Here is a 25,514-nt window from a genome sequence, read left to right as displayed (position 1 = left end):
GATTAGAATCATAATAAACACATCAATAAGGGGAATAGTAATAAATAGATAGACATAAAGAATAAAAAAGAGAGAAAAAGGAAAAATCATTCTTCACTTGTGATACATGAATCAAACCACGCCTCATTTTCCATCCAGCTCGCGCGCGCAGGTCTAGATGCAGAAGTTTATATGCTGATATAGTGTATGTGTGTATATCCTTCCTGATATACTATAATACTCGCTTTGCTTCCAAATCACGAACACCACTCACATCAACTTCCTCAACTCAATTCATATATATATATATGTATGTGAATGAGCTAGCTTAAGCCATAGCCAAAGCAACCATCATGGCAGCACCACCGGCAACCCACTGGCTAGCACCAGTAGCGAACGCACCACTGTCACTGGTGGTAGTAGCAGCGCCGGTAGAGGAGGCAGAAGAGCCAGAGGCATCGCCCGTAGCAGAGGCGGTGGAGCCACTACCGGTGGCAGAGCCAGTGGCAGAGGCGGAGACAGTGGAGGTGATGGTGATGGGGACCTTGTTGAGCTGAGTGGTGGTAACACCGCTGGAGGAGGAAGTCTGAGTGTCAATGTTGAAGGTGAAGGCGCAGGAGGCGACAGTGGTGCCGGTGAAAGCGCAAGCGGCCTCTTCGGAGCTGTTGTTATACGTAAGTATACATATGGTTTACGGGTTTGGGGTCACGCATGTGGGTTAGCTTACAAGGCGGTACCGGAGGTAGTAAAGGCCCAGGTGCTGCTGCCGACAGTCAGAGTCTCGCCGCTGTCGGGGACATTGCAGCTATCGTTGAAGTTATCATCGTCATCGTCCGAGCTGGAGGCGGTGGTAGCACGCTTGACGACGGCGGCGCTGGTGGTTGCGGCGGTGGCAGCGGGAGCGCTGGTCACGGAGCCGCTGGCTGTGGCGGGGCAGTTGATGACCAGAGTGGTGAGGTCGCCGCCAGTCTGGATAGGAGTTAGATCTGGGGAAGTATAGGACAGAGAAGAGGACGTACGGTTCCAATCAGCTTGGCGTTGTAGTTCTCACCGCTGGCGGAGGAGGGCCAGAGGACCGAGACGACATCGTCAGCGACAACGGTGGAGGCAGTGGCCAGGAGGGCCAGAGAGGTAGTCAATTGAAGACGCATGGTGTGTGATTATATGGTTTAATTAGGGAGGAGTGTATATAGAGTTGTATAGATGAGGGATGGAGGAGAGAGGGTAAGACTTGAGAGAAAGAGGAGTAAAAGGAGGATGGAAGAATTGATTTGGATTGAGACTGTCTTGGAACATGCTCGCTGGGCATGACGAGGTAAATAAAGGCCCGCCAGAATGGGGTCCAGGGCAATGGGGGCGAAATCCATATTTTTTTCTGTCCCCTGGCGTGTTGGAAAGGCAGACGGGCAAATGGCGGCGAGGCTGAGAGGGATGGAGATGGACAGGGTCTGGCATCAAGCGCTGTTGGGGGCGCAGTCAAAACACCGCAGTGCAATTGCCCAATTGGCCATGGTCAGGAAGCAGACCCTCTCGCACTAATTGACGCTGAGAGGCTAACAACTCAGCCTAGAGAAAGAAGAACCTGTAAGCGCTGACGGACGGAAGTTCTTGGATGTGGTGGTGGTGGTGGTGGTAGTGGTTGTTGTCTGGTGGAACTGCTGATGGAGCCGGGGAAATTAGATGGATCGAGGATCTCCCTCAAGGTCATGGCAAGTGTTTCTTCCGCACCCACCATCATCAAGAGGTGATTCGATTCTACATGAGTCTTCCTTTTTGTTCAATCTCAACCTCCTGATCTCTCACTGAAACGGAGGCACGGCAGCCAAACTGGGGCCGGACGTGGGGGCCGAAATTCTTCGTTTCAAAGCGCTGCAGCAAATACTCATTAGAGATGTTTAGTCGAACCGAGCCACGGTAGACTACATGCGCCAGCTGCGGCTTATTATTGTTCACGCTAAGCAAACCCATACTAAACATTCTAGCAGCCAGGCTAATGAATAGAATCCCTGTCTTCCACACAAAGAAACACACAACCATGGAGACGCTACTACACACCGAACCCAGCTGGTCCAGCGGATCTTGAGTGCCCAATGAATCCACTCACCAGGCCTGCCAGCAGCAATGCCCCATTGAACCCAGCCATGATGTAGAACGGTGCTCCCGACGACAGCACATCGAACAAGAGCCCACCCAGCTTGGTCAAGAGCAGGATACCCGCTCCACCGTACAGGGAATACACCCCAGCGATTGATCCCTTCAAGTGCGAAAGGTGCCGCTCTTTCCGGCCGGGACGATGGCTCATGAGAGGTCGGTCTTCTCCGTGCTCCTCTTCCTCGTCGTCGACTGGGTTGTTCTCATTGTTGTTCTCATTTTCATCCTCATCCTCACCCTCATCCTCGCTGGGTTCACTCGGGGTACTCCATAACTGGTCGTCCATCCTCCCTACTTCGCTCAAACTGAGAATGCCGCTGCTCAGTACTGATAAACTGCAGACAATCGCTCCAATCTGGCTGATACCAACGAGGCCCATCACTACAAATACACCGGGGCTGCCATACTCCCCATTGAATTCCGGACTCGGTAGCAAGGCAAAGGTGGTATAGCCCACAAAGCCTGCAAAGCAAGCTGCCAAAAGCGGCACGTGACGGCGCCGCGATCGCTCCGACAGATAGCCGAAGGCTGGCGCTGCAAGCAGCGCGACTAGCTGAGAGACCCCTGTCAAAATCGAAGCGAGCACGTAGGCTTTATGGCATGATTTCTTTAAATCGCCAGGGTTCTCAGCCTCGCCATCTTGGCTCCCGCACAGCCCCGACATGCGATAATAGTGGTTAACAGCGAGCGGGATGAACAGCGAGATCCCCACGGACGACGCACGCGCCACGAAACCGCCCAAGTAACCTAGAAATATATCTGAATTCCGGAACCCCAAGGCGAACGCAATGCCCAGCTGCTCGAGATAAGGCAACTGGAATTTGCGAGCATACGAACACGCCTCGCCGCTATCCGGCGTCCCGCGCCGGCGTGCGGACCATAACACGCTCCATGATTTGCCCTCTTCTCCGGGGAGGTTCCTCAGCCCAAAGAAACAGAGGATACTGATAACTAGAGATACCGCAGCCACGAGATAGTAGCTGCGCTGGATAGCTTCTGCTGGTGAGAGACCCCATTGCTGGAACCGAGCTGGAAGGGGCAGGAAGACAACGAGAGCAACGAGCGCACCACATCCCGCACACATGCCTACAAATCCAGCCAGTCGGGAGGATGAGCTCGTACTCGTCCGAGAGTCTGATGTAGATTTATGCTGTGACGACGAGTGTGAGCCGGCTACGGCTGGAAGAACCGCCGTGACCATCGTTGATACTGCGGCGCCTCCAAGACTGAACAACAGTCTTCCCAGGAGTAACTGGGGGTAGACATTCTTTGCCTGGACGAAGAGTACCAAGGCAAGAGCCACGATAGCATAGCCGGTAGTGCAGACCTGTGTAAAAGATACAATGTATGAGAAAATTTACAAGTGAACTGGCCTTTGGGGCGGGAATGTAGCAACAACGGATGAGCGCTTACATGACGGACGCCGATGCGATCCGACAGCACTCCCCACAAGGGGCAGGCAACCAGGGCCAGCAGTTCGTCGGCAAAGCCCAAGGTTCCGACCGCATCACCTTCTCCATTACGGAGTCCAATTAATTCCGTGACGACAAATGAGATGGACGAGTTGATGAAGACTAGGAATGCGATCGAGAATGGACACACGCCAAGCAGGTAGGTCCATGTTTGCACGCGGCTGGCCGTGAATAGTGTCCGTGGAGAAACCATGGTGAGATAGACAGGGGAGAGAGAACTTTAGCTCATTCCGGCTTGAATGAAAGTCCAAACTAATGGAGCGGTTCTGTCGAGCTGTTCGGGTTTTATTCAGAGCCTGCCCAGTATTTATTTATACTGTCTGATTGATATGATCTGGGCTTTTCATCCATCGAAGCTGATGATCGGTGACCGATGACGGAGCTGCCTTCACACCGGATGCCGGCCAGCTCTCTGTCACCTGATCAAGTGGAGAGGAAGACGAGTAACACGTCAATAATAAGCTTCGAGAAGCTTTCAGACTTCTCTACACAAAGTTCGTATCTTGTCTCGGGACTTGCATTATCCTAACAGATCCCATCATTCCCTTTCCCAATTGTAGATAAGTCGATCATCAATTCATCCAGCATGGAGAAGAACGAAGAGCAAACGCCGAAAGAAGCAATAGACAGTCAGCTGCCAAGGCGGTGACTCCAGGATTGGTAACATTACGCCGTTCCAGGTACCGGGCGATACCGAGTAGTAGATTAGCTGTCCAGAACATCTCCATTCATTCATCCATCCATCCATCCATTCTTCCCCCCATCCTGACTCTTTTCTCCACGCGATCTTCCTCATCTTCCTTCCCTCTCAGTGATTTCTGTTTCCCCCCTTCTTTCTAAACGTCCTATCAATGTTCTTTTAGAGAGTTCACCAGCATAGCTGCTACACCCTTGTTCATGACAGCGGGCATTGCGCCCACCCTCCTCTCCCCATCGCCATGAGATTGGCCGTGTATGCTGGGGTATGTCGCTCAGAAATTGCTCCGTAGTAGATCCAGTCTGACTTGTCTCCATAGGCCTCAGCCGCCCTGGCCACTGGCGTCTTCCTAAAAGCGCTGCATCAGAGAGCTAACTTCTATGCTGCATGCGTATACCTCTCGCAGAGCAGTGCAAATCTCATGGTAAGCTTTCCCCGCCCCCGGTTCCAACAAGGCCCCCCTCGGCGCGCACCCAACGTTGGAAGCGTCCCGATTCTTCTATATCATCGCTAACGTGGTTTTGCTTAGATTTTGATGAACATTAGCCTGTTAGCGGTCGGGTTCTTTTTATTCTGGCTTCAGCGTCTCCTCTACGGACCCCTTCGACCCATCGAAACGGAACAGCTCTACGAGAAAGCATGGTTCGCCGTAACAGAGACATGCTTGGCAATGACGATTTTCAGAGGAGAGTTAGGCGGTTGGTTCCTAGTCATGTTCGTCTCATTGCTGGTTGGAAAGGTCTGGGGCTGGATCGGCGAGGGTCGGGTCGAGTTTCTTGAGCAACAACCCCCAGCGAATCCGCGATTGTTCCACATCCGACTTGCAGCCTCGCTGCTCCTTTCAGTTCTCTTCAACTCGCTCATGCTGAGATACTGCGTCCTTACCGTTCTCGAACAGGCACGGCCCGATATGATGGTCATGTTCGGCTTCGAATTCGCCGTTCTTACCATCCTCTCCAGCTCGACTGCCGCCCGCTACGTCATTTCATTGGTCGAGATCTACATTACCCATGTCCAGATGAAGGCTAAAATCGAGGAGCGCCGTCGCGAAATTAGAGATGCCAGGGAGGAGTCGCTGCGCCAGTACGCCGAGGCGGGGGAGACTGGGGATGCTCCCAACCTGCCGGATGAAAACGATATTGACGAGATGGAATTGGATGTGCCTGGGTGGGAAGAAAAGGGCCGCTGGATCTTCTACCTCGACCTGCTTACCGACTTCCTCAAGCTCACCGTATATCTCACCTTTTTTGCCATCCTATTTACATTCTACGGTCTTCCATTACATATTCTGCGCGACGTCGTCGTTACTATTCGGTCTTTCGGACGGCGCATCATGGATTTTGTGCGCTACCGCAACGCTACTCGCGACATGAACGAACGCTATCCCGATGCCACCGCCGAGGAAGTTGCCCGTGAGGAGGTTTGTATCATTTGTCGCGAAGAAATGACCCATTGGCACCAGCCGGCGGGCGCGCAACAGCGCAACCGGGTCTCTGAGCGGTTGCGCCCAAAGAAACTGCCTTGTGGTCACATTCTACACTTTGCCTGTCTTCGGAGCTGGCTTGAGAGACAACAGAACTGCCCCACCTGTCGACGGCCAGTTATTGCGCCACCTCGGGCCCGGGGGGCTGGCGACGGTGGTAACCAGAACAATGCTGGTGCACAAAACATGGCAGCTGGCAACCAAGCTAGAGATGGACAAGCAGACGGACTACCCAGAGCGCGTGTTTACCAATTTGGGCCTTTCAGAGTTGGTTTCGGCGCGGGCAGGGGTGACCTCTTCCACAATCTTCACCAGCAGATCCATCAAGGCAATGCGCCCGTGCCACAGGCCAACAACGTCAATGCCCCGAATGCCAGGCAGATTGGCTTCGGGTTCGGATTCGGACGGCCTCTTCCAGTGCCAGCCCCGCACGCTGCCCCCAACCCTGCCTCGAACGTGGCCAACATGCAAGCCGAATTGCAGCAGATGGAGCAACAGATTGTCCAGGAGATCGAAACGCTGCGTGTCACTGCCGACCAGCTTCATCTGGTGCGGTTACTGCAGACGGAACTCCAGCGGCTTCGCAATCTCCAGGCTAATCCCACTACCCCACAAAATATCGCGTTCCAGAACTCTCCGGCCGTTTCGTCCTCGACTTCTTCTGTTACTATGCGCCGTCAGTTCATCTCGGACCCACAGATGCCCGCCATGAATGCCGGAGATAGCCGACTTCCCGAGGGACTGAGCCTCCCTGCAGGATGGTCTCTCATCCCCCTTCACTCCCCAGAGCAGGGTACCAGTCAACCAACAGAACAACGTCCCACCCCTACTGTTCCTGAAACTGAAACGACTCAAACGTCTGACCCTACATCAGACTCTCAGGTCCCTCTCCCGACAGCAACTGTTCCAGCTGCCAGTCAAGACAGTGAGCCTGCGGCAGCCACTGAGCCCTCCACGTCCCAGGATCTGCCTAACTGGCAATCGGGAGCAACATCGACGGCTACTGGATCGGGCGTGGAACCACTCTCCCAACAATGGACTGATTTAGCGCCCGAGACCCAGATGGACGGCGAGAGCACTACCGCCGACGGCATTGACGGCGCGAGTCACGCCGAGGAATCGGACTCGGGCTCGAAGGGGAAAGCACGGGTAGCAACGGTGGAAGATGTAGTTGATGATGAAACGTGATGATGGGTTTCCTTGACTCTTTCTCCTCTCTGCGATCTTTTTCCTTTTTTCTCTTTCTCTTTCCATTTCCATACCTGGTGTTTCTATCTTGGTTCGATGTATTATCATCTCATTTGGTGTTGTCCCCATCTTATTGGGAAGTTGTCCATTTTACCGGCGTTTTGAAGCGGCTCCCACTCATACCCCATTGCCTGTATGTTGAATTCCATGGAACTGTGGCTCATGCGTGGTCATTTTCATCTACTACACCAGTGCCGGTTCATTCTACTTTTGCTGCCCTCTCAACCCTTGTCCAGCGAAATAGGAGGGTCTCTAATAACCAGGTGTATTTCTGTACATATTAGAAGCATGATCGTGACAATTCCTTGGCGTGAATTCCAACTCATTGTAGACTACGAGTGCTACGGAGTAAGGTAGACAGTAATGCATGGAGAATTGTACCCACCTTGGCTGGGAATGCCAAGTGGTTACTCCATAGTTACTATAGTTAGTAGGTGCAACATTACATAGCGTCTGTCAGAACTCTAGCTAAGATTGTACTCCCTACTATCCATATTCCATCTACTTTTCTTTTGAGTTAGCACCCAGGCTATAAGCACCGTGCATCAGATCGATCACAAGAATGTCTCGGGGAGGCAAAATCCGATCCAGGGGCAGCGACAGCCAGCCTCCAATCATAATGGCGGGCCAACATCCAACCTGCGCCCGTGGGGAACAAGCGTGAATTTCTCCGGGATGCGAAAAAGCAGGAGTTCCAGCCAGACCCGGTGGCCGGTAACCCTTCTGGGGACAGAAAAGGCTGGTTTCCGGTGCTGGATCACATCTGGGTCTCTCGATCTGGTATCTATACTTGACTCTCGACCATTCTGCACGCTGGGAACCAGGAATTGGGCTCATTCGACAGGGCCCAAGATCGTCGTCATCAGCGCTGACGCCAGCTCCGCCGCCGCCCGTGTCTCCCACCCGCTCCTGCGCCATCTTTTTGCGTATGCCTCCTTCTAGCTGGCTTGTCCGACCAATCTGTTTCCCTCGTCCAGTCCCTAGTCGCATCAATTCGCCCTACGAACGGCCCTCGTTCCTCCCTGCCCCTCTCTCTTTGGCTCGTGGAACCTTCGACCGGCTGTGGCCGCGCATCTCGCCCTTCGGTTCTTGGAGTTTCGCGGGGATTTGACAACTGTTCCCGACTGTGCAATATCTCCAATTCCTATCCTTCCATGGCTTCTTTGTGTCTTCTGTAGTGTTTGGATTCACGGTAGGTGATTTCTCCTTGCTTTTGTGCTGGGCATAGATGCTGCTAGACCTTGCGAGCGACTCCTTATGCCTGGCTTCATATCTCAAACAAAACCTCATCGCATTCGCGCCGTTGCTGATTGAGCTCTTTCGTCCAATCGCAGTTCATCTACCTTTATTTTGTCTCCCTTTTCATACCAACATATCCCGCTATCTTCCATGATTTCCTCGCGCCGGGCTGTGCCCCTTTTTGGCTTTGCCTTCATCCTTTTCATTCTCCTCGCCATCCGAAGCCTCTCGTCACAATGGGAACAAGCGACGCAGGTCGTCGGTTTGGGTGAACTGGCCGCGACTCCGTCCCCATCGCCGTCAGTCCGCTTCAATGTTACCAGGGTGCACGAAGAGCCTGCGATTCGGACGCCGTATGCACCCAAGCCACACTTCATCCCAGGCATCCCCAAGCCCTCTGGGTTAACATACACGAAGACGCTCGTGGTGCCCAAGACATCCGATGAAGATACCAGCTGGATGGAGGTTGAACTTCCGGAGTGGCAAACAGCGATTTATGAGGTTGATGACCCATCAGCACCTCTGCATCCTCCGAAGAATAAGGGTCACGAGGTGATGGTCTACCTGAGTTACATCATCGAACATTATGACAAGCTTCCCGACGTCGTCGCTTTCATGCATTCGCATCAGTTCGCTTGGCATAATGATGACCTCTTTGCCGGGGATGCAGCTGATCTTCTGCGCCGTTTGAATCCCGCCTGGGTGGTCCGCCAGGGCTACGTGAATCTGCGATGCACGTGGAGTCCCGGTTGTCCTGCCTGGTTGCACCCTGGCACGCTGGTGGAGGATCAAACGAAGCAAGAGGAGGTCATGTTGGCCAGAGCTTGGGGGGAAATCTTCCCCGATGACCCGATCCCGGAAGTCCTGGCACAACCCTGCTGCGCTCAATTCGCCGTGTCGCGTGACCGTATCCATGCCATTCCCAGAGCCCGCTTCGTATATTTCCGTGACTGGATGCTTCGGACGGAGCTCAGTGACTACATTTCCGGTCGAATTTGGGAGTACTTGTGGCACGTCGTTTTCACTGGAGAGAATGTTTACTGCATCAAGGAACACATCTGTTACTGTGATGGCTTTGGCATCTGCTTCGGTGGCGAAGAGGAGTACGACGCATTCCGAGGCCACCATGCGAAGAAGTCTGAACTCGAGGAGCAATTCAAGGGATGGAACGTTCGGGCCGACATGATCGAGCTGACCCGCATGAGTGGGACGCTGGGCGAAGAAAGCCACCTGAGTTTCCCGCAGCCAGGCGAGGACCTGACGCTCGCAGATCAAATCGACCTGGAGGAGCTGCTGATCAATGAATTGGTGGTAAATGCTACGGAACGTGGCAAGGACCCTGAAGCACGCGCCCGCGAAGTTGGAAGACCTTGGAAGGAGGGTGATGGATTCTAAGTGTTCTCTCCATTGAGACGCCTAGGATTTATTGACGATGCTTGTCCTTTCTAATTTTCTTTGTTCAAACCCCAACACCTCATAACCTCTCGGTTCTTGGCCGCGAGGGACTATATACCACCATCTTCACCTTCTTGTGTTCATATTTGCCTTTCTGGGGTTCAGGTGGCATGCTGTGATGCCTGGTATAGATACGAATTTTCTCTTCCATTGTGTTTGATATGTTTTCTTGGCCTGCGGTACTTGGGTGATGTGCTGGGATTATGCCAGATCTTGTGATATCCATTGCAGCTAGGACCAGTTTGGCAGGCTCCAAATTGAATAATGAAAAGCTTTTATATAACTATCATAGACAGACAGTGCATATGATATCGTAGCCATTCTAAATAGTAGACGACTTAACTGCCTTCACTTGTCAGCGTGGACAGTCCTATTGATGCCTGGCTACCCAGGCATGAATCATGTGACCCGGATCCACCGCGGCTAACTGGGTTGGGCAATGTGCAACAGCGTCTTCCCTGCAGAGTTTGCACTGTCTGCTCCTCCTTCAAACCAGCCAAACAGCGTCATCGGGTTTAACAGTTCTATCTATACAAACTATATCGCCATCCTCACCTTTTCGCGCGAGACTTTGTTGACTCCTGTTGACAGCTGTGGATTTGCTATTCACTCACGCGCCTCGTTCGCCGCAGGCGACCGTGTTTTCCTCCCTGCCCGGGAGCCCCGGGTGTCCTTTCTAGAAGCTGCGTTGTTTGGCAGACTGTCAACAAGCACCGTCGACGCTCACCCGCACGCGACGGACGCTCCAAAGCGCGGTCCACGAACTACGAGCTGACGGCTCGCTATTTCGGAGTGTTTACATTGCCGTCAGGTCCTGTCAAACAGGTTTTGGCGCTTGGTTGCCACATAGGAACAACTAATCGAGCTTGTAGCCTTTCGGGGTTTGTGACGGCTTCGCCGCGCGGCACTTCTGTGATATAGCTCTATTGTCTGCGTGGCTCTCTTAATCTCGCTTTGCTTACGTACCTTGGAGTGATTCCTCGCTTCACGCGTTCACGCGATCCGAACTGAAATGGCATCGACTTCTAATTCAAACCATCAACACCCTCCGTCGACTTCGGCTGCCGAGTTCTCGACCAACCCGACCACCTCCGCCAATGTCGACCCTAACACCCACCTCGCAAACAGCGGATATGCGCCCAGTGAGAATCAGCTAGCTGGCTTAGTGGAGGCAGCCACAGCTGCTGCCGGTCAGGAGGTCTCTGACTGGGCTGCTGCTGCCGCTGTCGCTGCGGCGGCGGGGGCTGCGGGCCTCCAGCATCACCTCGAGTATGGTCCGGATACCCACATCGATGAGGATAGTTTTGCAGATGCAAGTTTTGGTGCTGGAATGGGGACGCAGCGGCAGATGCGCGGACCTGGTTCTACCTCTATGAGTGAACATGGCCAGCCCTCCGGTGGGTTGACCAGGGTGCCAACGAAGAAACGGAAGAGGAATGAGGATGCGCTGGATCCGGCTTTGACTGCGGGAGCTGCCGTCGGCCTCGCTGGCACGCATCATCCTCACCACCAACAGCAGCAGCAGCAACATCACCAGCATGCGCATCACTACGGTGGGGAGGGTCTGGGCGTCGCGCCGTCGCAGTCTCTCTCCGAAGCTCGCGCTGTGGGTCTGCATTCTGCTGCAGCCTTGTTCCGCCAACCGTCGAGTAACAAGAAGTACACCCGTCCGCCGATGTCGAAGTTATTTGCGTCGCTGGAACTTTCGCCGGAAAACTTCTTGCACCTGCAGGCGGCGGCTAAGGCATATATGCTGGATGATCGCCATCCGGAACGGCGTGATTGTGTTGGTCAGCGTGGAAAGGGTGATACCGAGATGGTTAAGTTGCGGTTGTGGAACTGCGTGCGTCACTTTCTTGAGGTCGAAGGCCATGGTGAGCGCTTCTTCGGAGAGAATGTGGTCAACGAGGGCATGGGGCCTAGGACATACATCTGGCCCCGGGACCAGCAGAAGATCATCTCTTTGGTTATTCCTTTGCTGCGCCGAATGGTCACAAACGAGCGCCAGCGGCAGTATGCAGTGGAGACTAGAAAAGGTGGCGGCACAGAAGAGCGACGGAGACGCAAGACAGAGGACAGTCTGCAAAACCTGAACGCGACCACCCCGACAGATGATCAACTCCACATGCATTCACACCACCATCTTCCGGACGATTATACTTCTGCACAGACCGGGCTGGGGGCACCACAACCGCAGCTCGGTACCGGGTCTCAGTTGGATCTGGGTCTGACTGATCTCCTGCTGGATGGTTACTCGGCTGACTGGGATTCGTTCTCGAAGTCGTATGACCTGTACAATCATAATTATGAACTTGACAACCTTTGGTACATCTCAGGTCTCCAACAGCCGGATTGGCGTGGACTGGTCGCTGCCATTGATAGCCACTTCCAGGTCATTCACAACGGCGGCTACGACTGTCCGTCACCATGTGAGGATCAGAATTTGCATCGCATTTTGAATGCAGATGCCACGTCGGACTTGCGTTGGCGTGTTGGCGGGAATTCAGACCGTCCTGCCAGAATTGAATTGTATGTTCCCAACATAACAGTCAACAATTTGTGTATATCACTAACAACCCGATAGTGCCAGCAGCATCACCCGTGACATCTCCCGAATCATCCGAGACAGCCTAGCGACCCAGCACAATGTCCATCAATCCCCCCACAGCCAGGCACCAGTGCCCCAGCCTCAGCCCTTCCCTCCTCCCAATTTCCCGCCTCTCCCCAGCGCTGTCTCCGGAAACACCGGCTCTTCTCCGTCTCCTCCAACCAACGTTTCACTCCGAATCAACATCCTACAGGACGGAAAACGCACGCATCCCCGTTTCGACATTCCCGGAAACCAATGCACCGATCTTGAAACCCTCAAGCAACTCATCTCCCGCAAATTTGCCGGCCAACTGCCAGGTCTCCCATCCGAAGTAAACATGGACTGGGTCTCTCAACTTCCCTGGAAATTCAAGGTCTGGCTACCAGATGGACTGGCCCCGGTGCAAAATGACAACGAGTGGGCAATGGCCCTAGTCTCAGCTAGCAATGTAGACTGGATGGATGGTGATCTCCGAGTTCTGGTTGAATTAGACGGGACAGCATCGGCGCCGTCGTCTTGATTTCACTCTCGCCTTAAATGCATTGAATACTTTTCTGCGATACATCTTGTGTGTGATGGGTTGTCGATTCTGGGTTGCTTTACTTTGGTCGAGTTTGGGTTTGCGTGGAGTTTCGGAGACAGGGCTTTGTTTTCCCTTGTCCTTGTTCTTCTTGCTTTAGAGTTCGTTATCATACCCTGGTGCTGGTGGTTTTGTATTGATGATATGCATTGCATGTGATGATGAGATATGATTCTTTTCCAGTTAGTTCTGAACCTGTTGAGATTTGGATGGTGAGGATGGGGATGGATGCTTGTCTGAGTGTATATGATTTCCTAGGTTGAGTTAGGTACTGGACTGGACTAAGTGTTGGGGGATGATGAGGAGGGGGTCTCTTAAATAATTCAATAAAAAAACATGCAAGATATTCATATATTATATCGTCTTTTGCCCGCTTATTAGATATTTGTGCAGTAGTTGATTTTCTGTGTAAGTAGGGATAATCAACAGGGTATATGATTGCCTACTCTGAACCCTAGTATACACATCGAACTTATAAGAACAGTTATGTGGTTAGTAGTACTTGGGTTGTTTAATCTATACTTCCAGTATTGCCTAAAAGAAAGAAAAGTAGTTAGTAAGTAGTTGTTAATCGCTGATTAATAAATAGTCATTAGTTACCTGATATATACTATTTAGTAGCACCTAAAGTTCTACCTCATGATGCAGTTCATTCTTGTAGATGGAATAGCATACAATTCAGTAGCATTAGTAGTAATCCCTTTACCTCAACAAATAGTGGTATCTGAATACCCCCTCAGCCAAAGTTGTTCGATATCAGACTTCACAAGTCGTACTCAGTAGTCTTCTTATGGTGGTAAATAAACGGTAGTGATAGTACCAGGTGATCACAAGTATCTTCAAGTTGTTCTTGCTAGATAGATTAATTGATTGAAATGGAGGTGGGTGGTAAAAGTAGTAGTAGTAGTAGTAGTAGTAGTAGTAGTAGTATATACTACTAGCTACTACAAAAACAAAACTTACTTTAATATTCGCGCTATACTCTCCCATGCTTAGTGGTTTTATTGGCGATAACTTAAGTTGTATTTATTATCAGTAGTTCGGGGAGTAAGATAGCAGATTGTAGTTTTCAGGTAGTAGAGCGGCGGAATGAATCCCGCTGTGTCAGTGGTTTAGTTGTTGTAAGTATATATATGATAACAGGTGAAGATTCATGTAGTGCTACGGGTATATGAACATTGATTCTCGAATCGAAGTCCGATGCAGTCTAGTATATATGGAAAGCACAATGAGTGCCTAATCTAAAAGAATGACGCTATGTATATTCACGGACGCGGTAATTTGTCATTTGATTAGCGTTGATTCGTTACATGGGCGACTTTAATATGCCTAAAGTCTAATGGTAAGGCTAGCTGCGGCTAATCACACCGGTATTGAATCTTCGAGCACACAAGTGCACTCCATAGATTCAAGCGCTGTGGTGATGCCAGATGTCAGGAGTCTGTTCCTGTCAAAAGTCCATGTAACTTCGATGATATCCGAGGTCCTGGACTCTCGCAGCTAGCTCTCTTGGGATTCATTTCGTCATTTGTCTACTGTCAGTCGCACCAGCAAGCTGACAGCCTGACCGGCACAAGGCCCCTAGAGTCAGCCTGCAGACGATAGGCGAGGAATGTGGATCCGCGAGCAATCCGAGCAATCGACAAGCGCGCCCTTGCTCCGCTGTAGCACATAAGGTTCCCTCAGCTGAACTCGCTCAAGCTCCGGCAGACTCCAACCGAGCCTTCTTGGCCCGGCGCTTCATTTCGCGCTTGGAAAGCGGTTTCTCCGCCTCCTCGCCTGTTGGCTCCGACCCCACTGATGCTTTCCTCTTCAAGTTGTCACCCGTGGCCTCCTGGGACTTTTTCTGCGCCGGTCCGTCCGCTTTCGTCTTAGCTTCTCCCCCTTCCACAATATCGATGATACCTCGCCAACTGGTCCGCTTCAGCTTGGCCAAGGCGGTCACCTTCCGGGCTTCCTCGCAGATTGCCTCTTTGCCACGCTCCTGCGAAAGACCCCAAACGCACGCCAGGTTGATCACATCCCATGGTGCCCGAACAGCCAGGGCTCGCTGCGCCTCGCTCGATATGATGATCCCCCGGCCGCGCGTGGCTCGTATTAACGATATCGCATTCCCGATTAGGTTGCGGCGAGCGTCAATTCCGCTCCCTGTGATTCCTGGTCCATAGCAGATCTCAAACCGAACCCCACGTGATATAGCAGCGGACACCATCTTGAATTTAAAGTGGAAGGGCAGTCGTATGGAGAAATCCAGGGAAATTATATCACACTCGAGATTGGTGCATGCGTTCAAGAGCGCCTTTTCATTGGTAGGCCTTATTGCGACGAGATCATAAACCTGAGTCAGGCTGGCAAGTCGCTGGTTCTGCGCGGGGTCGGAGAGGGTCAGGTTCAGGCGAGTTAGGAGCGTCAGGCCCTTGGGAACATTCTTTGGTGCAGGCGGGGGAGTAGGGTTTGAAGGAAGTTTTCCACTAATGGACTGGGATAGAGCAACGGTGGTGTAACCAACTGGTTGTCAGGTCAGCGCTTCATGTGGCCGTGAAGGGGGAGGGACCGCTCGGTGATCGGGTCTTGTGCCGAGGGGAGAAACATGACGCACGTTCTGCAAGAAAACTTAAGGTATTGGAAATCTCGGGATCGTCCGAGGCATAGGGCAGGTTGAGATCATAGAACATGATTCTGGGTGTTTGCGACGAGCTTAAAAACACCGAATGCGCCCGAAAGTATGTTGGAGATAGCCAGCAGAAGCAAAGGAAGCGATCGCGTGCAAAAGAACTGTCCGAGAACGGCAATCGAGAAATCGCCCGGGAATGCAGGATATTCCGGGCCGGCAGGTGATCTAGCCTTCAAAACGAACGGATCCCGTGACCGCAAAGGCGGAGCGAAACGCTCTTACTAGCCTAAGCCATTCTGATCTCCATCCCCAAAGACCGTCAGTCTAGTTATACTCGCCTTCACCTCTTCCCTCCCTCCTCCCTCCCCAATCGCTGGCTTCGGACGATAGCACGGCTGCCTTCTTGACACAGGCCCCCACCATTCTTGGCCTCGCAGCTGCTGTTGTCTGTCCCCTCCATCGCAATCCTTCCCTCGCGACGACGCCTTTTCGCTCGCCGCCCTTCCCTACCCCGCCGCTTTTTATCATCGATATACGTTTCATTGTGGGCTGACCCCGATTCTGCCTGCCAGCCGCCATCAACATGGCGCGCGTCTATGCCGATGTCAACGAACATATGCCCCGGTCCTACTGGGACTATGACAGTGTGAACATCTCCTGGGGTGTTCTGGAGAATTACGAGGTGGTCCGCAAGATCGGTAAGGCCAATACGACCGGCCGTCATCTACCCGCAAACATTCAAAACGTCGTCCCGGCCGCACGGCGAATGAATCGTGTACGTTCTGTGTGCTAACCACCATTTGGAACAGGCCGCGGAAAGTACTCCGAAGTGTTCGAGGGTATCAACGTCGTCAACTACCAGAAATGCGTTATCAAGGTACTCAAGCCGGTCAAGAAGAAGAAGATTAAGCGCGAGATCAAGATCCTTCAGAATCTGGCGGGTGGCCCCAACGTGGTCGCCTTGCTGGACGTGGTTCGCGACAGCCAAAGCAAGACGCCAAGCTTGGTGTTCGAATATGTCAACAACACGGATTTTCGGACTCTCTACCCGCGGTTCTCCGACTATGATGTCCGTTTCTACGTTTTCGAGCTTCTGAAGGCCCTGGATTTCTGCCACAGCAAGGGCATCATGCATCGGGACGTGAAGCCTCACAATGTCATGATTGATCATGAGAAGCGCAAGGTAGGTCTCCGCTCCAAAGTTATGCTGGCCTCTGCTGATGGAGATAGCTCCGCCTTATCGACTGGGGTCTTGCCGAATTCTACCACAAGGGCACGGAATACAACGTCCGCGTCGCCTCTCGTTACTTCAAGGGTCCCGAGCTTCTTGTTGATTTCCAAGAATACGACTACTCTCTGGACATGTGGTCCCTGGGAGCTATGTTTGCTTCCATGATCTTCCGCAAAGAGCCCTTCTTCCACGGTAACAGCAACTCCGACCAGTTGGTCAAGATCGCCAAGGTGCTCGGTACCGAGGAGCTGTTCGAGTACCTGGACAAGTATGAGATCGAGCTCGACCCTCAATATGATGAGATTCTCTCCCGCTTTCCCCGGAAGCCTTGGCTCTCGTTTGTAAATGCTGAGAACCAGCGCTTCGTTAGCGATGAAGCAATTGACTTTTTGGACAAACTTCTCCGTTATGACCATGCTGTATGAGACATCCCTCTGTTTGTGGAGAGCCCACCTGCTGACGTATTCCAGGAACGCCTTACTGCCCAGGAGGCCATGGCTCATCCGTACTTCGCCCCCGTGCGGGCGGCCGAGGCCCAGGCTGCCCGGAACAACACCACCACCGCTTAGAGATGAACGGTGTGCTGGTAGGACTATTATCATACCCCTACATCTGGATCCTCGCTGTAGCGAGCCATTTTTCTTTCCAATGTCGTTCTCCGATGTGATAACGAGATTTGATTCGGATGTTGAGTTAGTCTGTGTCTGGAATGGGATGCTGGATCTAATACTATAAAAACATCACAAAACATTGTGCCGCAAGGGCTGGGGGGAAGTTTGTCGTGGCATGAATGAAAGCGCCACGGGTGCGATGAGTTATGGCATACGGAGACGACGATGATGACAGATGACATACGCCTAATATATCTCGACTCAATCCTCTTGGCATACCCCCGTGAGTGGAATCTATGAGACGGTGTTTAGAGTGGGAAGGATTTTCGCTCCCCTGTTTGAACCTGCGTAACCATATAACCTTTTCCCATACTCTGCGCCTTTCTCGTTTCCGTTGTTCCGCGTGACTAGTTGGTCTGGTGTTGATGGGATCTCGTTTTACATGTGTCTGCGTTGCATTTCAATCTATCGCGTTTTGCCATTTTACTGGCGTTTCCTCCCATAATCTGCATGCCAATTTCAGTTTGATGCGTCATTGACACCGGCGTGAGGACTAGTTTATCTTTGGTGCTCATCTGATTCTGATTTTAACTTCTCCCCATGGGTGGTGTTGTTGGACTAGGCCGGCACTTGGAAGGCCGGCCTGGTCGAGGAGTGCTGGAGGCTACATAGAGCAAAGATGCCTTTCGACAGACTAGACTACGTATGCACAGGCTCTACCAAAGGCACTATACGATGTCACTGGGGAAAATACGTAGTCCATCCTGGTAATGTTCTTGTCTGATATAGTATAAAGTAGTGGACGGTCCGGCCACGACATCACGTGACCAGAGCATTGACTCAGACCGGCGCAGGGCGTGCAGGATTTCATCCGCGGAGTTAAGCAGATGAGTCAAAAATAAAGACATTGAGAATCCCCAATCGCTGTCCGACATAAAAACCGAGGCTAGTTCCTGTCAGAACCTGACATCTGTCACTGTGCATAAGGGACTACAAGCAGTTACTTTAGTACCAACTTAAGGCAGACTGTGGTCTCCACTGTTTGGGGAAAACAGAGACCTCAGGCCCCGCACCCGGATGCTCTGATTCGTTCCGATCTTTTGCTCTGCGCCAGGAAATTTAATTGCCCGCATTCGCACAACGACCCAACCCCTCCCCCTCCTGCTCTCTCTATCGCCGTTTGAGTCACCGGTGGTCAAGATACTTATCCGTCGGTTCGTGGCGCGATCGGCGCCTTGGAGATTCCCTCCTCCCCTTCCTCTATATCGTCCATTTTCCAGAATGGCCCAGCCCTCTGCTCCCCAAAACCCGAGTACGTTCTTCGTCGCCTTCCAACTTCCACCCCTCTTATCGTTCCCTCCCACCCCCGCGGAGCTCAATGTGACCGACTGACTGACCATCCTGCTGCTTACTTTAGCTGGTGAGCCCAAGGCTCCCGTCGACGTCCCTCCCCAGGCCGACGACCAGTTGCGGAACCAGGATGCCAATGCTGCCGCTCAGCCCGCCGAGGGCCAGAAGGTGAAGAGCGAGAAGGAACGTATGTAACCAACCTCCGGACCATGGGACCAGACTGTCCTGCCAACGCCTGACATCCTGGTGCAACAACATTCTGACAACTCGCTGGTTATCTATAGTGGAGCGTGAACGCCGCAAGGCCGAGAAGGCGAAGAAGTTCGCCGAGAAGCAGGCCAAGGCCGCTGCTGCGAAGACCGCCGCCCCCAAGGCCGAGAAGAAGCCTAAGGTTGAGAAGGAGAAGACCACTGATGCGTACGACCCCAAGGTTATCGAGGCTGGCCGTTACGAATGGTGGGAGGAGCGCGGCCTGTTCCAGCCCGAGTTCGGCTCGGACAACAAGGTCAAGCCCGAAGGTTACTTCGTCATTCCTATTCCTCCTCCCAATGTGACCGGTGCCCTGCACATGGGTCACGCTCTTACCAACGCTCTCCAAGACACCATGATCCGCTGGCAGCGCATGAAGGGCAAGACCACCCTGTGGCTGCCGGGTATGGACCACGCCGGTATCTCCACCCAGAGTGTCGTCGAGAAGATGCTGTGGAAGTTGGAGAAGAAGACCCGTCACGACCTGGGTCGTGAGGCTTTCCTCGAGCGCGTGTGGGATTGGAAGAAAGAATACCATGCCAACATTAAGAACGCCCTTCGCAGAGTCGGTGGTTCCTTCGACTGGACCCGCGAGGCGTTCACCATGGACCCCAACCTGTCCGCCGCCGTCACGGAGACTTTCGTTCGCCTTCACGAGGAGGGCATCATCTACCGTGCCAACCGCCTGGTCAACTGGTGTGTGGCTTTGAACACCTCTCTGTCCAACCTTGAAGTCGAGAACAAGGAGGTTGAAGGCCGCACTCTCCTCGACGTGCCGGGCTACGACAAGAAGATCGAGTTCGGTGTCTTGACTCACTTCTGCTATGAGGTCGATGTCGATGGTAAGACCGAGCGTATCGAGATCGCCACCACTCGTCCCGAGACCATGATTGGTGACAGTGGTATTGCTGTCCATCCCGACGACAAGCGCTACGCCCACTTGGTCGGCAAAAAGGCTCGCCACCCCTTCGTCGACCGCTTGATGCCTATTGTTGCCGACAAGGACGTCGACCCCGAGTTCGGTACCGGTGCCGTCAAGATCACCCCGGCCCACGACTTCAACGATTTCAACCGTGGAAAGGCCCACAACCTCGAGTTCATCTCCGTGCTGAACGACGACGGTACCTTCAACAGCAAGGGTGGTCCCTTCGCTGGCATGAAGCGCTTCGATGCCCGTTATAAGGTCATCGAGATGCTGAAGGAGAAGGGTCTCTATGTCAAGTGGGAGAACAACCCCATGAAGATCCCTCGCTGCGCCAAGTCCAACGATGTTATCGAACCCATCCTCAAGCCCCAGTGGTGGATGAAGATGGAGAGTCTCGCCAAGCCGGCCCTTGAGGCCGTTGAGAAGGGCGAGATCGTCATCAAGCCCGAGTCTGCTGAGAAGAGCTACTACCGCTGGATGACCAACATCAACGATTGGTGTCTGTCTCGTCAGCTGTGGTGGGGTCACCAGGCTCCCGCCTACTTTATCAAGATTGAGGGGGAGGAGAACGATGACAGCGATGGTGAGCGCTGGGTCACTGGCCGCACCGAAGAGGCTGCCCGCGAGAAGGCTGAGGCCAAGTTCCCTGGCAAGAAATTCGACTTGGTCCGGGATCCTGATGTCCTTGATACCTGGTTCTCTTCTGGACTGTGGCCGTTCTCGACCCTGGGCTGGCCCAACAAGACCCACGACCTGGAGAACCTGTACCCCACTTCCGTTTTGGAGACTGGCTGGGATATTCTGTTCTTCTGGGTTGCCAGAATGATCATGCTTGGTATTAAGATGACCGGCCAGGTCCCCTTCCGGGAGGTGTACTGCCACTCTCTGATTCGTGATTCCGAGGGCCGTAAGATGTCCAAGTCTTTGGGTAACGTCGTTGACCCTCTGGATGTCATGGAGGGTATCCAGCTCCAGGATCTCCACGCCAAGCTGCTCACCGGTAACCTCGCCGAGAAGGAGGTTGCTACTGCTACCAGATACCAGAAGAAGGCTTTCCCCAAGGGTATCCCCGAGTGTGGTGCTGATGCTCTGCGCTTCGCCCTGGTTTCTTACACTACTGGCGGTACGTCTTTCAGTATATCTTACGCAAAGGAAATCTTGCTAACAATTCTTATTTAGGTGGTGATATCGCGTTCGATATCCAGGTCATCCACGGTTACCGCCGTTTCTGTAACAAGATCTACCAGGCCACCAAGTTCGTGCTTGGCAAGTTGGGCGACAACTTCAAGCCCAAGGCTGCCCCTACCAAGACCGGCAAGGAGTCTCTGTCTGAGCGCTGGATTCTGCACAAGTTCAACCAGGCTGCCAAGGAGATGAACGAGACCCTGGAGCAGCGCGAATTCTCCCAGTCTGCTCAGATTGTCTACCAGTACTGGTACAGCCAGCTTTGCGACGTCTTCATCGAGAACTCCAAGTTCCTCCTGGCAGATGATGTCCCCGCTGAGGTGCAGGAATCTGCCAAGCAGACCCTCTACACCGCACTGGAGGGTGCTCTGACCCTCATTCACCCCATGATGCCCTTCGTCACCGAGCACCTCTGGCAGCGTCTGCCCCGCCGCGAGGGCGATGCCACGATCTCGATCATGAAGGCCAAGTACCCCGAGTACACTCCTGAGTTCGACGACGTCGAGGCTGAGACTGCCTACGAGCTGATCCTCAACACCTCCAAGGCTGTTCGGTCCATCATGGCCCAGTATGAGATCAAGACCAAGGCCGATGTCGTCATCCAGACCTACGACGCCACCAGCCACAAGACGATCGCCGACGAGCTCACCAGCATCAAGTCGCTTGGTGGCAAGAACCTGGGTGAACTCAGCGTGCTCGGCCCTGAGAACACCGTTCCCCCGTCGGGCTGCGTTGTGGCCCCCGTCAGCTCCCAGGCGGCCGTCTACCTTCGCGTGTCCAAGGAGGTGGCGCTTGAGCAGGAGCACAAGGCTAAGGCCAGTCTCGAGAAGGCGCGCGAGGTTGTTGGCCGCCAGCAGAAGCTGATCAGCGGCGCTGGATGGGAGAAGGCCAAGCCCGAGGTTCGCGAGGCCGAACAGAAGAAGCTCCGCGATGCCGAGAGCGAGGCCGCTCGATTGGAGGAGCAGATCCGCGAGTTTGAGAAGTTGCGGTTGGAGTAAATGCTCTGAGTAGATGGGCTTGGAGTAGATATTAGTGATACACATACAATTGGATTTAGACACCAATTTTACAGTTTTCTTTTCTTTTTTGTTAATCTTGATGGATGTTGTATGTGTTGTAGTGACCGCACGTGATCAGATTAAATGTGTCCCATGAGTGACGGATAGTTATGTCACACAGCTTTCTCTTAGGAAGGACACATGTATTTCCTTAACATTGAAAACGAAAGTATCAGTAGGTAAGATAGAAATAGAAGTGTCCTCAGTGGCAGGAGCATTGATGTTGGCGTGGAGACAATAAGCTTATCGATAAGCGACGCCAAGCCCCATCCGCCAAAAGTTTTTGCTCCGCCTTTTTTCATTTTCCGCAGCGAACTCCAGCATTTCTCAACCTCCTCCACTGCCCCAATCTCTTCCCATCCGCCAAGATGCTCCGAGAAGTGTACGTTGACATCATGCTCTACTGCTATAATGGATGCGGCTAATGAAAGTATTCAAATAGAAAACCCAAGAACGCGCGCACCGCGCGCATCCTCAAAGCCAAAGAGCCGCAACTAATCGAGCCCCCGAAACGGACTCTGCTCCTTCACGGATCGAAATGCCCTCAACCGCTGCACACGGTGCTGAAGACCTTCCACTCGCTGACTCGGCCTAACTCGGTTCTATTCCACAAGAAGAATGCCAACATCCACCCGTTCGAGAGCGTTGAGAGCCTGGAGTTTCTGGCCGACAAGAACGAGTGCGGTATGGTCGTGTTCGGAAGCAGCAACAAGAAGCGCCCCAACTGCGTGACGCTGGCTCGCGTGTTCAACTCCAAGATCCTCGATATGTGTGAGCTGTTGTTGTTGCCGAATCAGGATCAGACCGCTGGATTGGAGAGCCTGCAGATTGGTATCGGCATGCGGCCGATGTTGTTGTTCTCGGGCAGTGCGTGGGACGATGAGACGTCGACGGCGCATGTTATGCTGAAGAGCATGTTTGTGGATATGTTCAAGGGAGAGACGAGTGACAAGATTGATGTTGAGGGGTTGCAGTACGTGTTGATGGTTGGAGCGGAGGAGGCCACGGAGGGGTTGGCGCCTGTTGTGCACCTTCGGTGGTATAAGTTGCGGACAAAGCGCAGTGGGCATAAGCTGCCCCGTGTGGAGTTGGATGAGATTGGTCCTAAGTTTGACTTCAAGGTCGGACGTTTGCAAGAGGCGCCGAGGGAGGTCATGAAGGAGGCGATGAAGCAGGGTAAGAGGCCGAACGAGGAGATCAAGCTTAAGAAGAACATTGGGCTGGATTCGATCGGTGATAAGATCGGTCGCGTGCATCTGGGTAAGCAGGATCTTAGCGGTCTGCAGACTCGCAAGATGAAGGGTCTGAAGCGTCGTGCTGGTGTCGAGTCGGATGATGAGGAGGGTGATGCCGATATGATGGATGTGGATGAGATTTCGGAGGATGAGGGACGCAAACGGGCGAAGACGGCCTGATGTGCTTGATCACTACAGTTTATTCATTTCTTTGATGGGCATACTGTCGTCTACTATTGTCTATCTACTATCTACTATAGTCTACCTCTCTATCGGCGTTCCGGGGGTTTGGATTTCTCTCTTGACTGAGGTCAAAGCAGCTCGCTCGGACCGGTATTGTTGATATGTGATGATGTTTTAGACATGCAAAAGTTGTTATTCTTCAATATATGATCAACATATCTTCATCATTGTAACTCAGCTACTATATGTTTGTCCTATATAGAAGAAACAAGTATTCTGCTGTGTCCACGTGACATGACGTTCGGCTCTCACATGCCGAGGATCTTTGGAGCTCGTCGCGGATCTGCTTCCCTTCCTTAAATGCCGACTTTCCTTTCCTTCCCCCCACCATCATTACTTGCCATGCTCCCCTGCCACTCCCTCCCTTATGAAGCAAGCAAGCAGTGCTCCCGGCGACTGCTGCTGCATACTCTCTCTGCTCTTGGAAGCTCCCCGGACGTGAAATAATCTCCCTCATCACCCTCCGCGCTCACTCACCGGATCCGTGCCGAGGTCCGACGATCACAAGAAAGAACAAGATGGATGCTCTAATGGTGAGTAGGAAGCCGGTGGTTCATTCCAACACAGCCAGACTTTGAAGTTTAATACCAGCCTGAGATAATCATGATACTGACCGCAATACAGTCCCGTCTTGACTCGCTAGTCACAAACCCCGATCTTGCGCCCCTCTTAGCTCTCGTCAAAGGTGTGCGCAATGGCGCCGTCTACGGTGCCAAAGTGCGGTTTCCGCATGCTTTAGTGTATGCATATCATACTATATTACCCTTGTTCTTATAGCAGGTTGTATAGATCAGAGCTAATCAGTATGTGCTTCCTGTGCAGAATGATCTTCCTCTTCCGATCCGGAACGTGAGTGCCCGCATTCCTCTCTCCCTCTCTCCCCTCTTCATGTATATACCTCCCAGTCACCACCGGGCAAAACCACGTAAGCTAACAGCAACGATGACTATCCTTTCAGGATTCGGGAGAAAGTTAAACTCGTTCTAAAAGCCACCCGTCAACACGCTCGAAACCTAGCTACCTTCGCACTCATCTGGAAGGGCGTCATGCTCGCACTCCGCAACGTTAATCCCACCACTGGCGGAAAGGAAGGCAGATATGATAGTTTCATGGCTGGGTTAGTAGGAGGATACGTGGTCTTTGGAAGACACAAGACGAGCATTACGCAGCAGGTAGGTTTCCCATGGAGTCTGGGAGATAATCAAAAATTAATGGGAGTCTAGATCGTCATCTACGTCTTCGCGCGCGTTATGCTCGCAATGGCCAAACTGGCCGTTCGGCCCAACATGCACCCACTCTCGTCGTCGATTACTCCGGATGCGAGATCCAAGATGGAGAGTAATGCCTGGCCGGTATTTGCCAGTTTGACATGGGCCTTTGTCATGTATATTTTCCGGTGGCACCCGGATACACTGATGTCGAGTTTGAGGAGCAGTATGGTGTATATGTACGTTCTATTCATTCACCATAGGCCTTGCGATAGGCTAGTTAAGTGGGTATATGCTAACTCTTGCAGATACGCCGACTCCGATCACTGGGATTCGTTCCGCAATTTCTTGATACACAACAAATAGAGGTGGTGAGGTGTGTATCTGGGCTAAGCACTTTGGTTGTTATTCTTGGTTTGTTATATGCTCATTGGGTTGTCACGTTCACGGGGCGTATAGATCGGTGTCAGGGTTGGCATTGTTTTTTCCTTTTCATGTTTATGCTTAGGGTATTCTTCTCAGAAACTCAAGCCCTCCCGCTGGCGGATAGGGAGTTGGTGGTGATGGTGGTAGTGTGATGTGGTGTATATGATAAGATAGAAAGAGATACGTAACGGTGGTTGTTGAGGTATCAGACTGTCATCCAGATCATAACCCGAATACGAAGTATCTTCGATCTACAAAACAGTCTACACACCTGACAGGTAATTC

General features: G+C 52.6%; 10 protein-coding genes across 10 annotated transcripts; 6 read left to right on the top strand and 4 right to left on the bottom strand.

Annotated features, from left to right (window-relative positions):
• Positions 1–198: 198 nt before the first annotated feature.
• BDQ94DRAFT_55501 (putative GPI anchored glycoprotein) lies at positions 199–1,222 on the bottom strand. Its single transcript, XM_026776038.1, has 3 exons — positions 999–1,222; positions 707–948; positions 199–641 (listed from the first exon to the last, which is right to left on the bottom strand). Exons 1-3 carry the CDS (start codon positions 1,128–1,130, stop codon positions 308–310), a joined length of 708 nt encoding a protein of 235 aa, XP_026624691.1. The 5' UTR covers positions 1,131–1,222; the 3' UTR covers positions 199–307.
• A 345-nt stretch (positions 1,223–1,567) lies between these two features.
• BDQ94DRAFT_146400 (putative MFS transporter) lies at positions 1,568–3,951 on the bottom strand. Its single transcript, XM_026766817.1, has 2 exons — positions 3,544–3,951; positions 1,568–3,457 (listed from the first exon to the last, which is right to left on the bottom strand). The coding sequence occupies exons 1-2, from the start codon at positions 3,793–3,795 to the stop codon at positions 2,027–2,029; spliced, it is 1,683 nt and encodes a 560-aa protein (XP_026624690.1). The 5' UTR covers positions 3,796–3,951; the 3' UTR covers positions 1,568–2,026.
• A 717-nt stretch (positions 3,952–4,668) lies between these two features.
• hrdA (E3 ubiquitin-protein ligase HRD1) lies at positions 4,669–7,345 on the top strand. The gene is made up of 2 exons (XM_026766816.1): positions 4,669–4,723; positions 4,829–7,345. The coding sequence occupies exons 1-2, from the start codon at positions 4,721–4,723 to the stop codon at positions 6,968–6,970; spliced, it is 2,145 nt and encodes a 714-aa protein (XP_026624689.1). The 5' UTR covers positions 4,669–4,720; the 3' UTR covers positions 6,971–7,345.
• BDQ94DRAFT_55494 (uncharacterized protein) lies at positions 7,069–7,474 on the top strand. The gene has a single exon (XM_026776037.1). It carries the CDS (start codon positions 7,166–7,168, stop codon positions 7,385–7,387), a length of 222 nt encoding a protein of 73 aa, XP_026624688.1. The 5' UTR covers positions 7,069–7,165; the 3' UTR covers positions 7,388–7,474.
• Positions 7,475–7,531: 57 nt separating this feature from the next.
• Positions 7,532–7,948, bottom strand: BDQ94DRAFT_171745 (uncharacterized protein; the record flags this gene model as incomplete). Its single annotated transcript, XM_026771827.1, has 1 exon — positions 7,532–7,948. The coding sequence occupies one exon, from the start codon at positions 7,946–7,948 to the stop codon at positions 7,532–7,534; it is 417 nt and encodes a 138-aa protein (XP_026624687.1).
• A 471-nt stretch (positions 7,949–8,419) lies between these two features.
• Positions 8,420–12,834, top strand: BDQ94DRAFT_160390 (uncharacterized protein; the record flags this gene model as incomplete). The annotated part of the gene is made up of 4 exons (XM_026769214.1): positions 8,420–9,650; position 10,084; positions 10,853–12,253; positions 12,309–12,834. The coding sequence occupies 4 exons, from the start codon at positions 8,420–8,422 to the stop codon at positions 12,832–12,834; spliced, it is 3,159 nt and encodes a 1,052-aa protein (XP_026624686.1).
• A 1,231-nt stretch (positions 12,835–14,065) lies between these two features.
• Positions 14,066–15,761, bottom strand: BDQ94DRAFT_146391 (RNase P subunit p30-domain-containing protein). The gene is made up of 2 exons (XM_026766815.1): positions 15,494–15,761; positions 14,066–15,402 (listed from the first exon to the last, which is right to left on the bottom strand). Exons 1-2 carry the CDS (start codon positions 15,567–15,569, stop codon positions 14,591–14,593), a joined length of 888 nt encoding a protein of 295 aa, XP_026624685.1. The 5' UTR covers positions 15,570–15,761; the 3' UTR covers positions 14,066–14,590.
• A 64-nt stretch (positions 15,762–15,825) lies between these two features.
• On the top strand, positions 15,826–17,549 carry BDQ94DRAFT_55464 (casein kinase II subunit alpha/alpha'). Its single transcript, XM_026776036.1, has 4 exons — positions 15,826–16,206; positions 16,318–16,691; positions 16,739–17,158; positions 17,210–17,549. The coding sequence occupies exons 1-4, from the start codon at positions 16,092–16,094 to the stop codon at positions 17,306–17,308; spliced, it is 1,008 nt and encodes a 335-aa protein (XP_026624684.1). The 5' UTR covers positions 15,826–16,091; the 3' UTR covers positions 17,309–17,549.
• Positions 17,550–18,631: 1,082 nt separating this feature from the next.
• On the top strand, positions 18,632–23,532 carry BDQ94DRAFT_160387 (valine--tRNA ligase; the record flags this gene model as incomplete). Its single annotated transcript, XM_026769213.1, has 6 exons — positions 18,632–18,662; positions 18,768–18,887; positions 18,985–20,997; positions 21,054–21,133; positions 21,257–22,032; positions 22,560–23,532. The coding sequence occupies 6 exons, from the start codon at positions 18,632–18,634 to the stop codon at positions 23,530–23,532; spliced, it is 3,993 nt and encodes a 1,330-aa protein (XP_026624683.1).
• Positions 23,533–23,902: 370 nt separating this feature from the next.
• On the top strand, positions 23,903–25,471 carry BDQ94DRAFT_146383 (Tim17/Tim22/Tim23/Pmp24 family protein). The gene is made up of 6 exons (XM_026766814.1): positions 23,903–24,128; positions 24,220–24,335; positions 24,418–24,444; positions 24,554–24,767; positions 24,819–25,042; positions 25,112–25,471. The coding sequence occupies exons 1-6, from the start codon at positions 24,114–24,116 to the stop codon at positions 25,167–25,169; spliced, it is 654 nt and encodes a 217-aa protein (XP_026624682.1). The 5' UTR covers positions 23,903–24,113; the 3' UTR covers positions 25,170–25,471.
• Positions 25,472–25,514: the final 43 nt, after the last annotated feature.

This window comes from Aspergillus welwitschiae (genome assembly GCF_003344945.1).
Source record: "Aspergillus welwitschiae strain CBS 139.54b unplaced genomic scaffold BDQ94scaffold_22, whole genome shotgun sequence".
Lineage (NCBI taxonomy): Eukaryota > Fungi > Ascomycota > Eurotiomycetes > Eurotiales > Aspergillaceae > Aspergillus > Aspergillus welwitschiae.
Note: the sequence above shows the minus strand (reverse complement) of the source record. Positions and strands in the feature narration are given on the sequence as shown.